This window comes from Primulina tabacum, chromosome 8 (genome assembly GCF_025594145.1).
Source record: "Primulina tabacum isolate GXHZ01 chromosome 8, ASM2559414v2, whole genome shotgun sequence".
NCBI lineage: Eukaryota > Viridiplantae > Streptophyta > Magnoliopsida > Lamiales > Gesneriaceae > Primulina > Primulina tabacum.
The window spans coordinates 5043869-5056549 of NC_134557.1; the positions used below are offsets into that span (position 1 = coordinate 5043869).

Below are 12681 nucleotides of genomic sequence, written 5' to 3' on the forward strand. Positions count from 1 at the left end.
ATCCTACCTTTTCAAGTAAAATATACGTACTACGAGTATGAGGTTAGAAAAATAAGAAAAAAAGGTCAGAGTTCGGAAACAATGGTTCAGTGTAACCCAACAAATTTGTACATGCATTGGCGAAATATACAGTCTAGACACCTGTTCCAGTGGCACAGCCAATTCATAAACATATCAAGCCACGTTCGACACAGCTATTTGCAGCAATGCACCCGTATCCGAACATGACATGATCAACTAACATTATCAACCATTTTTTATGGTAAGCCCTCACCACGAGGCATTTTCTTTGATCCCGCCGCAAAAGACAATTTTACGAGTAGGTGACTACCTTGAGAGTACATGATCGATTTTTGGAATAGAATATGATTGAACTTGATATTATCAATTGAACACCAAGATACATATCCAAATAAAACATAAAGAATCATTGGCAGAGGCAACTTCTAGCCTTGTGTCCTTGTTAAGCGCGACTGGGCGACAGTCGGGGGAATAGAAAAGATTTTACGAAGCCCAGAGATAGAAGCAAGGACAAACAATTTTATTTTGTCAATAATGCCACTATACTAGCCTTTAAGAAATGGATGATGTTTCACACGACGTATTGAACGTAACGGAGTATGACCAGGTAACTTATAATATGATGCTTCAAATTAAATTAGCATTATCTGCATCATATGGTAATTTTAAGAATAGATGAATTGACAAACGACAGCATTTAGAACCAAAAATAACACATTTTTCATGAGCATTGGGTCCCCCAAACAAACATAGGCAGCTTCCCGAGTATATCATTAGGAAAATCAAGATCTTTAATCATTTTTTGGTTGTTTCTAGAATTGGGGTATGTCTCGTGTAGTTGATGATGATACCGTTAGTTTAACAGTGTATTTGTACAAAATTCTTTTTACCCTATTTTAATGGATGTTATACAAAAAATAAAAAAAACAAAGATAAAGCACATGTGGAGAAGGTTTTACTATCAAGAATGATATTAAAAAAATCCTAAACTACATCATCCTATTATCTTACCAAGAGCACGGGTGTGATTGCCTGATTTCACTCATAAAACACAATCATTAAAAATCAGAATTAATGAGTGAGAGCATAAAGAAGAATTTATCAAAGATTCACCCCGCGCAACATTAGCAGTTTGACTGCGCGAAAACTTTTCATGTGGTTATTCATCTCATTACTACTCTCACTCATACACGCTTAACTCAACATTTTCCCGTAAAAAGTATAGAAATATGATTATTAAGAGACTCAAACAGATGATCTCGCTCTGATACAAATTGTTAAGATCAAGCTGCTTGCGACTAAGTTGAAAACTATAGTTGTTGGCCAATGTGCATCTTTATTTTCTTATATTCGTGGTCGCATACATTGCACCTACTTGGGTGTTAATCGGTCGAACTTTTAGGTCCATGAGTTCAAGATGTGCGTATCTGTCTACTAGTGTTGTCTAATATCTTTATATATCAGTCTTACCCATTCTTTACCACCGGTAATATCCTCAATATAGACACATCTGTTAAGATCTGGTGTAACTATTTTATGGTCCACATATCTAACTAGATCAAGCTCTGCAACATCAGTAGTTTGACGCACGAGAATTGCTTATAAAATCATATATCTTATTACTACTCTCATTCATGCACATTTACCTCAACATAATGAACATTGCAGTGGGATATAGCTTTTTAATATTGGTTGATTTGCTCGAAATGAAAAGTTAAATTTAAGCATCCGCTGTTGAGCTGTTCATTTATTTTCTAAAACGAAAATTAGCCAATAAATAAGCCAAGACTACTTTTTTTAAACAAATAAATAAAAAAACTTAACACTACATATTTGGATTTTCTTTACCTCTCTAGCAGAAGGAGAGATGTTTAAGTGAGTGTTAGTCTTATTATTATTATATATTTTTTTTTTCGCGACTTACAGAAAACACTAAAAATATATGTTAAGGGTGAAAGAATAAAATTCATATTATTATATTATTAAGATAGACGTGCAGTTAATTAATTTTTATATCATGATCCATCAATTTTATTTACACGGTCAAAAAATTCATACAACAATAATTATTTTATCCGACTACAATAGAAATGAATGCCAAAGATATCCAAAATAACTAGATTGAAAAATCATTTTAAGTAATAATCAATAATCTTCATCCCTAAAAATTCTTAATCTCTTTATAATTATATATATTATAATTAAAAATAACATTCTCAAGTATATTTTAAAAAAATAATTGACCAATTTTTTAAAAAAATTATCACATAAATTAATCGGTTTAACCAAAAAATAATTATTTTAGCGTGGCATGGCTAATTAGGTCTCCCAAAATCGGTTCGGTCGACCCTACCCCTGCGGGCACTGCCTGCAGGGGTCGATCCAACGGCTCGTATTTTTTCGAGCCAATTTTTTTTTTTTTTTTTACATGGAGGTGGGCCCGAATCACTCATGTGGAGTGATCCGGGCCGTTCATTGCCCGTGCAGGCAGTGCCTGCACGGGTATGATGAAACAAACCCCCAAAATCAAACAGATCCAAATTTCTCTTCTATGGCTGGGAAAACAACACCCGTGCCGACCTCAGTCAGCGGTCTTCAGCCTGACACGCGCTGCCTTCTGTGGTGGGCGCTAGCCTCTCGACTTCTTCTTCTGACCTTAATAATCCTCTGGCGATCTCTTCTCAGCTCCTACGACACTTCCTCCGCACTAAACCCACCCTGCCTATCCACCATCTCCGCCGGTTCCTCTAACCCATGCCCCAATCCTCCTTCAGTTCTCCTCCCGCGTGTTGGATCTGCAATCGAGAACAGTATAGTATGGGATAGCGTGCATTTCCTACGCATCGCCGAGTGTGGGTACGAATACGAGCACTCCTATGCCTTCTTGCCGTTGCTTCCCATCTGCATTCGCCTATTCTCTAAAGCAGGTTTTTTTTTAATTTGTTATTTATTTTTTAGCTGCATTCGCCTTTTTTTATTTGTTATTTATCTCTAAAATTAAGCTGCTCGAAATGTGTAAATCAGCTTATTATTTTACTTTTTACAGTTGTACAAGTGGTACCATATTGTTTTTCTTTAGCCTTCTTTGGATACAAAGTTTGGTAGAGGAAGTAGAAGGCAAAACTAATGAAAGCTGGCTCTATATTTTCTTTCAATGAATAAATCAAATAGTGGTTTGATATAACCAAATAGAACGTGAATGTTAGAAGTATAATGCACAAATATTTGGTATAAAATATATTAATTGAAACAAATGGAAAGGAAATGCTTTTTGTAATGTCGTACCTCATGGAAACGTTTGTTCTCCATTTTAGGAAAACACGATGAAAACAATTGCCATTGCTGGTCGTTACTTGTAGCGGAAAATGTTAAGATAATACCTTTAGAAGTATATTTTGCGTCATGTATTTCAATAGTATAATCGTGTTTTTTCAAAAAAAATTATTTTCAACACATGTAAATTGCTTCAAATGTTGATTTAGGTTTTGTTTGAAAGGAAAAATGTGATGTAAATCAGTTTCCTGTGGTTTTTGCTTTTCCTTTCCTTTTCCTTTTCCTTTTCACGTTACACAACAATGTCAAGGATTTAACTTTGCTTTATGAAACAAAACAGAAGAAAACAATTTATGTTGCCAATTTAAAATTGGCATCTGGAAATTGAATGGCCCCACTAACATCTCACATTTCTCCCACTGAAAGCAGTTTTTGCACCATTGGTGCCGTTAATTGGCTACAGGGCAGTGTTGGGGCTATCTGGCTATCTTATCAGCAACACAGCTTTTATTTTTGCTGCGCTATACATGTATCGGTCAGTTTCTTGTTGAAGAGTTACACAGTTTGAACTTGTCAAAATATGCTCTTATCACAAGCTTTGAATAACAAGCTTTCTGTTATTTATAATTTAGGAGTACAATTTTGGCCTCTAACCATGAGTTGCATTTGTATTCTTCCCAGGCTCTCAATTATTGTTCTGAAGGATCCGGATGTTGCATTGAGAGCATCTATTTTGTTTTCCTTGAACCCAGCTTCCATATTTTACTCATCAATGTGCGTCACATAGCCTTCATCTCATATCATGCCTGGAAAGTGAAAGATTAAATTGACAATTGCGGCCCTTGTTATCTGCAGATACTCTGAGAGTCTGTATGCTTTATTGTCATTTGGAGGGTTGTATCATTTCCTGAATGGTGCTGGTTATAATGCAACATTTTGGCTGGCGCTTTCTGGTTTTGCACGCTCAAATGGGGTGCTTAATGCTGGGTATTTTTGTCTTAATGCAATGCAACGAGCGTATAAAGCTTTTTACTGGGATAAAAAAGCTTTTGTGAGTTCTTATTTCCTTCTTTCTGATGTCAAGCTACCTTCATCAAACAGTTAACTAATGAACAATCTTCTGATTCAATATTTTTTTTGTAAATCTATAGTATAACGAGGTCATGTCGGTATCAGTATTCTTAATGCCAGCACAAGATTTATCATGGTTATAACATCCTCTCCCACCCTTTTCCCGTTTGGGCCAAGATTGTTCCATGTTACATATTTTGTGAACTACTGGAAAACTTTCTGGTCTGCTTTTTTCGTGATGCTCATATTTTAGTTGTCTTGACAATTCAACTTTTGATTATGTCAATCCCGATATGTGTTTGCTTTCTATTCTGAGAAATATCCCCGTGTTTTATTGACACCAGCTAGCACTGAAGATTCTTGTTTCTGGGGCATTATCTTGTCTATGTATCTCGGCTCCATTCATCTGTTTTCAAGTGTATGGATACTTCAATATCTGTGCAGGACGATCTGTCGATGAAATGAGGCCTTGGTGCAAGGCAAGACTTCCTTTACTCTACAATTCTATTCAAAGCCACTATTGGTATGTTAAACATGTGTTTTCCATTATGAATATCTTTGTTGTTGCATTATATGCTGAATTTATGCTGTTGGAGATCTCTAGCTGCACACGTGCAGAAGCCTTTATGTATATAGGTATGTATGTGTCATGTTAAGATCAATAAGAGATAGTGGCCTGCGATGATCATGTTTTCTTTCCCAAAATTACTTCTCTAACAAGCCTCCTTTCCAGTGTTAATAAAATTGATCTTGTTGGGAGGGGAAGGGGGAGGGGACATTATCTTCAGCCATAATTGGAGATATACCTGGAGTTCGAACATTTCTCTTGGTCTTAGCATTTGTTGGTGGGATGTGGGTTGTTTTCTTTGAGTTTTTTTTTATTTCACAACAATATGATATGACTATGAGTGTGTTGACTTCACTGTCATAGAAAGTAAATGACGGAAGCTACTGAAAACTCCTTGTGCATGGTGTAGTCCACTTATAACTAAGATGCGTAGTCATAAATTTTGCAAATCCTGTCTACTTACGTGAGACTCCTTGCTGCTTAAGAATGGGATGGTTGTTTAGTTGACTTTCTGTCATCATGTGGTCTCTGTGCTATGAGAAGAAGGTGGTATACTGAATTGTTTTTATTCCTGATGTCTGTTTAACTTTTATGCCAGGGGGGTGGGTTTTCTAAGATACTTTCAAGTAAAACAGTTTCCTAATTTTCTTCTTGCATCTCCAATTCTGTCTCTTGCACTTCAAGCAATCATCTACTATATGAAGCTATGGCCCAATGTTTTTATCACCCTTGGTATTCAAGCCCCTCTGTCAAGGAAAGAATTGGATGGCACGGCCTTAGCTCTAGGTTCAAAGGACATACCAAGGAAATCTGGTTTTTCTGAGAGCTCTTCTAGCACATTGCAAGGTATATATTATGTTTATGATTTGCTTGCAATTAATATTACAAGTTACGATGTGCAGGCTTGGATATCTTAGGAATTGTGGATTGTGAGAACGACCTTAATATGGGGATGATTTAACATTTTCACCTGTAGATGTGTTAAGTCTAAACTCTAAAGTTGATTGTTTCTGCACAACTTGTCCATTCTCAAATCGACGCATTGTTACCTAGTGCAAGTCTCAGACATTTCTTATGTTAGAATTAGAAATGTGGAAATTGCAGCAACGAGTGCACTGGTTATTTCATTATCCGGTCTCCTCGTACTATTAGCTAAAAAATTTATATTGTTGCCTGCATGAAGTTGTAGTTCTGAAATATTGAAATGCTCTTTTATGATCCAATATTATTGCCCGTAATTTTGGCTGAAGGTAGTCATTCTTGCTTCACACATATATATTTGTCAAACGATAACTGGCTCAGAATGACGATGTAAGATTTAAGACAGGTTGTGTAGCGCCCTTACCCGAGCCACTACTAAACAGACTAATAAACATGTAACATTTAAACTTAATAACAACAATTAAACAGCGAAAACCAAATACTTAATTATCTTACAACCCAAACCAAAACAAAACAATAACAGCAGTCTTAAACATTAATACAACCATAACGAAACCATAACTCTGAACGAGAAAACGATTAACCACAGAAAACCTCCACTGGATCACCACTGAAACCCAACGGCTCTAGCCACTGCCCTGGTCGTCCGAACCGTCCAACCTAAGACCTGCCCCGTGGAATGGGGTGCCCAAGATGAAAACAAGGACGTGAGCGACAATCGCCCAATACGAGAATGTACGAGTATACAAACTGATATGATGCATGAAAAATGCAATATGCTCGGATATCAAGGATCAAGTCAAGAATCTCATGCTCAGTCTAGAGGCGCCTGAGTGTGTAGTCTCTGATCTGCCCTAGGCATGTTTTGGCTCTCACACTCATCATCAAGACGTAGACCTGCAATGTCCAGGTCATCAGAGCCCGCGGGTCCCGTCGGACACTGTAGCTCTCGATGCCCCATCGTCCACAATACATAATAGGGCTGAGCGGCCCCAACAAACGAGGTATATCTCAAAAGATATCAGGCTCAACATGATGTGTCATGCATAATATGCCAAAACAGTAAAACATGTATCATGCAACAGATAAATATGCAGCATATAAGTGTGTATATTACGCTTGGATATCTCAGTCAGTACATCACGTACCTCACTAAAACAATCTGACAGAAAACTCTGAACCTAGACAATACCAACATAATGAAATCACTATCAAACCAGAACAAACATGCTACAAGTTCTCCCTAATGATCCTTAAATCACTATTTAAGGCTTTAGGATTATACCTGCGTCCGTCGTCAGCCCGCTGATGATGTCTCGATCTCAGATCACCGACCCCTCCTCGAGTCGACACTAGCTCCGAAACTTCCCGACACCAAAGTGCCCTAGAAACTAGCTAGAAAACCTAATATAACTAGAACTCTCTCTGAAGAATGCGGTGAAGGAAACAAAAGAATTCGGTTTCCATTTATAGGCTGCATCCGCACTATTTCAGAAATCCGAATCAATCTTATCTACCACGTGTCAGAATCTCATTGGTCTAGTTGGATTTCTTGAGATAATGAAATCTTAAGTAGATCGGGTTATCCATTTAAAATTCAGTGGATACCAACAGCTTAATCCCGATTTATCAATTCCTTAATAATACTTAATTAACAACTCATTAATTATCTCTTAATTAATACTTAATTCAAAACAAGGATTCGGGTAATTAGACATTGCAGGTCCACGTCTTGATGATGAGTGTGAGAGCCAAAACATGCCTAGGGCAGATCAGAGACTACACACTCAGGCGTCTCTAGACTGAGCATGAGATTCTTGACTTGATCCTTGATATCCGAGCTTATTGCATTTTTCATGCATCATATCAGTTTGTATACTCGTACATTCTCGTATTGGGCGATTGTCGCTCACGTCCTTGTTTTCATCTTGGGCACCCCATTCCACGGGTCAGGTCTTATGTTGGACGGTTCGGACGACCAGGGCAGTGGCTAGAGCCGTTGGGTTTCAGTGGTGATCCGGTGGAGGTTTTTTGTGGTTTTTCGTTTTCTCGTTCAGAGTTATGGTTTCGTTATGGTTGTATTAATGTTTAAGACTGCTGTTATTGTTTTGTTTTGGGTTGTAAGATGATTAAGTATTTGGTTTTCGATGTTTAATTGTTGTTATTAAGTTTAAATGTTGCATGTTTATTAGTCTGTTTAGTAATTGCTCGGGTAAGGGCGCTACATTTGGTGGTATCAGAGCCCGCGGGTCCCGTCGGACACTGTAGCTCTCGATGCCCCATCCTCCACAATACATAATAGGGCTGAGTGGCCCCAACAAACGAGGTATATCTCAAAAGATATCAGGCTCAACATGATGTGTCATGCATAATATGCCAAAGCAGTAAAACATGTATCATGCAACAAATAAATATGCAGCATATAAGTGTGTATACTACGCTTGGATATCTCAGTCAGTACATCACGTACCTCACTAAAACAATCTGACAGAAAGCTCTGAACCTAGACAATTCCAACATAATGAAATCACTATCAAACCAGAACAAACATGCTACAAGTTCTCCCTAATGATCCTTAAATCACTATTTAAGGCTTTAGGATTATACCTGCGTCCGTCGTCAGCCCGCTGATGATGTCTCGATCTCAGATCACCGACCCCTCCTCGAGTCGACACTAGCTCCGAAACTTCCCGACACCAAAGTGCCCTAGAAACTAGCTAGAAAACCTAATATAGCTAGAACTCTCTCTGAAGAATGCGGTGAAGGAAACAAAAGAATTCGGCTTCCATTTATAGGCTGCATCCGCACTATTTCAGAAATCCGAATCAATCTTACTGCCACGTGTCAGAATCTCATTGGTCTAGTTGGATTCTATCCATTTAAAATTCAGTGGATACCAACAGCTTAATCCCGATTTATCAATTCCTTAATAATACTTAATTAACAACTCATTAATTATCTCTTAATTAATACTTAATTCAAAACAAGGATTCGGGTCATTACAGGTTGAGAAGGCGCTTTTTAGCATAATATCCTGCAATTTTCACCGATGTTAGTTTTTAATGATGTACTGTAAATTATTTCTTGTGTGGGGGTGTCTGTGAGATGATTTGTTAATTGGATAGCAATGGAAGACAATTGAAAATATTATTATTCCATACTAAATTATATAACCTAGAAGAATATGAAGAGAATTGGAATGTATCCAATCCCAACTAATCAATAAAAAATGAACTGGCAAATATCCCTATAAAACAGAAAAGAAAGAAAAAAAGAAATCCTATAGATCTTGTAACAGCTGTCACTATAAGAAAATATGGAAACAGGTCCGGAGTATTATTTAATCAAATGAAATGTTTCAACATATGGTGATATATATAGAGATAGATGGAGTTGGAAATTCTGTTGCCATCGATAATTCTACGTGTGGGTTAGATAGGAAATGGTGGGTTTATGCCCTGATCCATTTTGTTTTTCTAAATCTATCACAATGCTATGTATCTTTAGTTATTGAATTGAACATAAATGTGCATGATACTGTGCCGCGTTCAATTTAAAGATTGTTGCTTCTGCGGCATTTCAATAAAAATTTCTACGGACTTCTTTGCTATGGGCATGCAAAATTTACTCAACTGTGTTTGCATCTCTTAAGTTTATGTTATAATATATTCACATTCTCAATATTTTCAAGTGGACGCTCTCATATAATCATTTATTGTGTATTTACGAGCATGCGCCTTTCACTGACCTGTCTACTGAGTAAGACATCTAGTGTCCTTGTTATAAGTTTAATATATCGGTTGTGGATGATTTAGGTTTGAAATGAATATAATGCAGCAATGATTATGCTTACTTAACAATGGAGTGCGTTGTTTACAGTGTTCTCACTCAAATAATTTTCTAAATCAGATGATGATGCTCTTAGACTGCGGAGAAAAGCTATCAAAGGAGAAACTTTGGTAATGAAGCCGTTAGAAAGTGAAGCATTGTTCAATTTACCAAGTATTCCTGTCATTATTGTTCCTTTCGTTCTACACTTGAGCTTCATGGTCGCCACGGCGTTTTTTGTCATGCACGTGCAGGTGAGCCTCTAAGAGCCCCTAACTTTCTTTAGCAATTGTTGTTTCATTTCTAGGATGGTTATACCTGAATCATCCTGGTGGTGCAGCGGAAAAGGATTAATGTGTAACAAATGTCAAAGCGCATATAGCAGAAGGCAAATCACTCAATAGGTCAAATAGTTTGATTTTGAAACACTTTCCCTAGTCTGTCTTAATTATTAATCAATTTGGAGTGGATCTCTTGCTCCCAATTATCAAAATTTTCAAATTTCATATCCAGTCCATTTACTTAGCTCCAAGAAGCATCCCAATTTCCAATTTTGTGAGTATAAATGAATGTCATGTGTTCCACTTGTAGTTCATCTCATGAGATGGAACGTGACTGTTGATAAGAAAATTTCAAAGGGGGCTAAGTTCCACCCAAGCAATTGCTAGTATCTGCACTGGCGAAGTGCTTCTGTTTGTTCGTATGATGACCAAGTTTTCTGCTTTCCAAAGAACATAAGACAGTACAGTTAATCTTAAGTCCTTTTTGGTCCCATTGTAGCCGAAGTAGGCCTTTTGCGAAATCTAAGAGAAACTTAACTGTTTAGAGAAAATAGTGTTTTAAGAAGGAAGTAGGTATCTTTTTTATCACCAAAATTATTTATTTCTTGTCTTTTCGGGGAACTCCGATTATAACAGAGGTTATTCGTCCTTCAAGTGAAAAGAAAATATGAAATAGGGGCATGGAGGCAGACACCACTTGGTGTTGTTATGTATTAAAGATCGAACTGCCTTCAGTCTGGTGTTTTTAGTTTATTACATTAAAATAGCCTTCTTTTTATTTTCAAACCCTCATGATTGATTTTCCAAAATATATAGGACTATTAAATTTAATCATGTTCATGTTCTTATTTTTCGTTTTCAGGTCGCGACTCGTTTCTTATCTAGTAGCCCTGTTTTGTACTGGTTTGCCTCACACATCATGGGATCTCCCGGTGTTGGGAAGAAATGGGGGTATTTCATATGGTCCTATTGTGTAGCGTATATTCTCCTTGGCAGTTTACTTTTCTCTAACTTCTACCCTTTTACCTGAAATTGAAGGGCTGTATTTGGTTTTGTTTCCCAGTGTTTTATGATGATTCCTTTAAAAAAATGATTTTCTTGAAAATTTGTTGGGAAATGAAATTAATATTTTATTTTTTTGTGGAAGCACAGAATTGTGTAATTTTTTTGTGTGGGTTGATGTTAAATGGGGTAGTTAATCATTACTGTGATAATTATAAGGGTTATAAACTTTATCATTTTAAAACTTTGAATCTCTTTTTAAATTTTTGAGAGTGAGGTACAAATTTAGGAGTCACAAAATTGGAAATGATTTGCATCATCTTGCAGTGGAGACTGTTCTTCCCATGCGTCTGTGTATCATATTTATTTGGGAAAGTTTCTTAAATTCCCAAATGAATTTATTTGCATGACTATACACATGAAATCGATAAATTAAGGTTAAATCACATAATTGGGAAAGAAACGTATTGTTTGCATGAGGATGTGGGAGCAGACGGGGACAATGTATGGTGAAGGAAGAAATCTGCTGTGACTGGGAGTTAAGAGAGACATTTGTTGCTACATTGCCGAAGGAGTTACCATGTTTCTTCTCAGTATGTGAATTTGTGCTTTAAGCTGCTTCAGGTATTTGATCACCTCATCCAGCCTCGATGCTTTATCGGTCTGCATGTAATGTGTAATTAGAAATGAAAAGTAATTTTTCAGTTATAAATTTCTCAAGTTAAAAGTTACGTAGGATAACACAGTAATTCGTTGCTGTTGCAAACGTTTATATCAATCGGGAAATCTAATGTACTTGCAAGTATCGTTTTAAAACATAATAATTTTGTTGTGCTAGTCTAGTCTTGCGTACTAGTCCGCATCGGCTCTGTTTGGGGGGAAATAAACGACCGAAGCCATGCCATGCTACGCTACTGGCGCATTTTTCCCATGTTAGCTCGGCTAATTCATAATTTGGCCCGCGGGGACGTTTTCTTCTCTTAGCCTTATGCTCGTCCTTGCGTTTGGTGTCTTGGATTCAAGAAAGGCACCATTCACTGATTCATCATTTGCCCTCCCTATCTCACGCACGCTCTGAATTCATTGGAGTTCTACAATTCCTCAAATTTTATACAATCTATTTGTCCGATATTATTTGTCGGAAGTTTAATATTTCTGCAAAATAAATTTGTTACGATGTCTTCGGGGAACTAATGCTTTATGAAAATAAAAAAGTTTTATATGATCAAGTGTGGATTGAATAATTTTGTCCCTATAAACACGAGTTATCTAAAAGCGGGATTAGTTACAACACACGCTAGTGATTATGTGCACGTATTGAGCGTGTATAAATTAAGTTTCTTACTCATAATAAATTTTTCACATATCTCGAATTTTCGGTCTGTATATACGTACATATATATTTATGCACACGCATACTATGTGCGTATCATATATGCACTTTTAATCTATCAAAATTTTTATTGATAAAAAATGAATTTATCCTAAAGATGTAAATGAACTAAACTGCTTGCGAGCTATTCGGAGCTTGGATCGATAAAAAACTCGTTTGAGATCGTTTGTTAAGCTTAACGAGTCGAGCTCCGAGCTTGACAATTTTATCGAGCTGAGCTCGAGCTTAAAGATGTTTGGTTCGTAAGCTCGTGAGCTTGTTTGCGAGCTCGACTAGTTTTTTGAATTTTAAGTTTTTGTCCC

General features: G+C 36.8%; 1 protein-coding gene and 1 long non-coding RNA gene across 3 annotated transcripts; one reads left to right on the forward strand and one right to left on the reverse strand.

The window, feature by feature from the left end:
• Nucleotides 1-2325: 2325 nt before the first annotated feature.
• LOC142553235 (uncharacterized) lies at nt 2326-12215 on the forward strand. 2 transcript variants are annotated; one of them, XR_012821918.1, is made up of 10 exons: nt 2326-2363; nt 2556-2948; nt 3724-3829; nt 3976-4068; nt 4150-4345; nt 4710-4888; nt 5532-5779; nt 9785-9957; nt 10847-11610; nt 11692-12215. XR_012821918.1 is itself a non-coding variant. In XM_075663347.1 (9 exons), exons 2-9 carry the CDS (start codon nt 2573-2575, stop codon nt 11012-11014), a joined length of 1539 nt encoding a protein of 512 aa, XP_075519462.1. In that variant the 5' UTR covers nt 2326-2363; nt 2556-2572; the 3' UTR covers nt 11015-12215. The 2 variants fall into 2 exon arrangements, 1 of the variants encoding a protein (XP_075519462.1); XM_075663347.1 differs by having other exon boundaries at nt 10847-12215.
• On the reverse strand, nt 6273-7427 carry LOC142553237 (uncharacterized). Its single transcript, XR_012821919.1, has 3 exons — nt 7161-7427; nt 7024-7056; nt 6273-6542 (listed from the first exon to the last, which is right to left on the reverse strand). It is a non-coding gene; the product is annotated as an uncharacterized LOC142553237 (long non-coding RNA).
• Nucleotides 12216-12681: the final 466 nt, after the last annotated feature.

Bases quoted from the DNA above. Each gene is read 5' to 3' on its own strand.
- LOC142553235 (XM_075663347.1), top strand. From the start codon at position 2,573: ATGGCTGGGAAAACAACACCCGTGCCGACCTCAGTCAGCGGTCTTCAG. The intron at 4,069-4,149 runs GTGCGTCACATA...TGTTATCTGCAG, and splicing joins TCCATATTTTACTCATCAAT to ATACTCTGAGAGTCTGTATG. The intron at 4,346-4,709 runs GTGAGTTCTTAT...TATTGACACCAG, and splicing joins ACTGGGATAAAAAAGCTTTT to CTAGCACTGAAGATTCTTGT.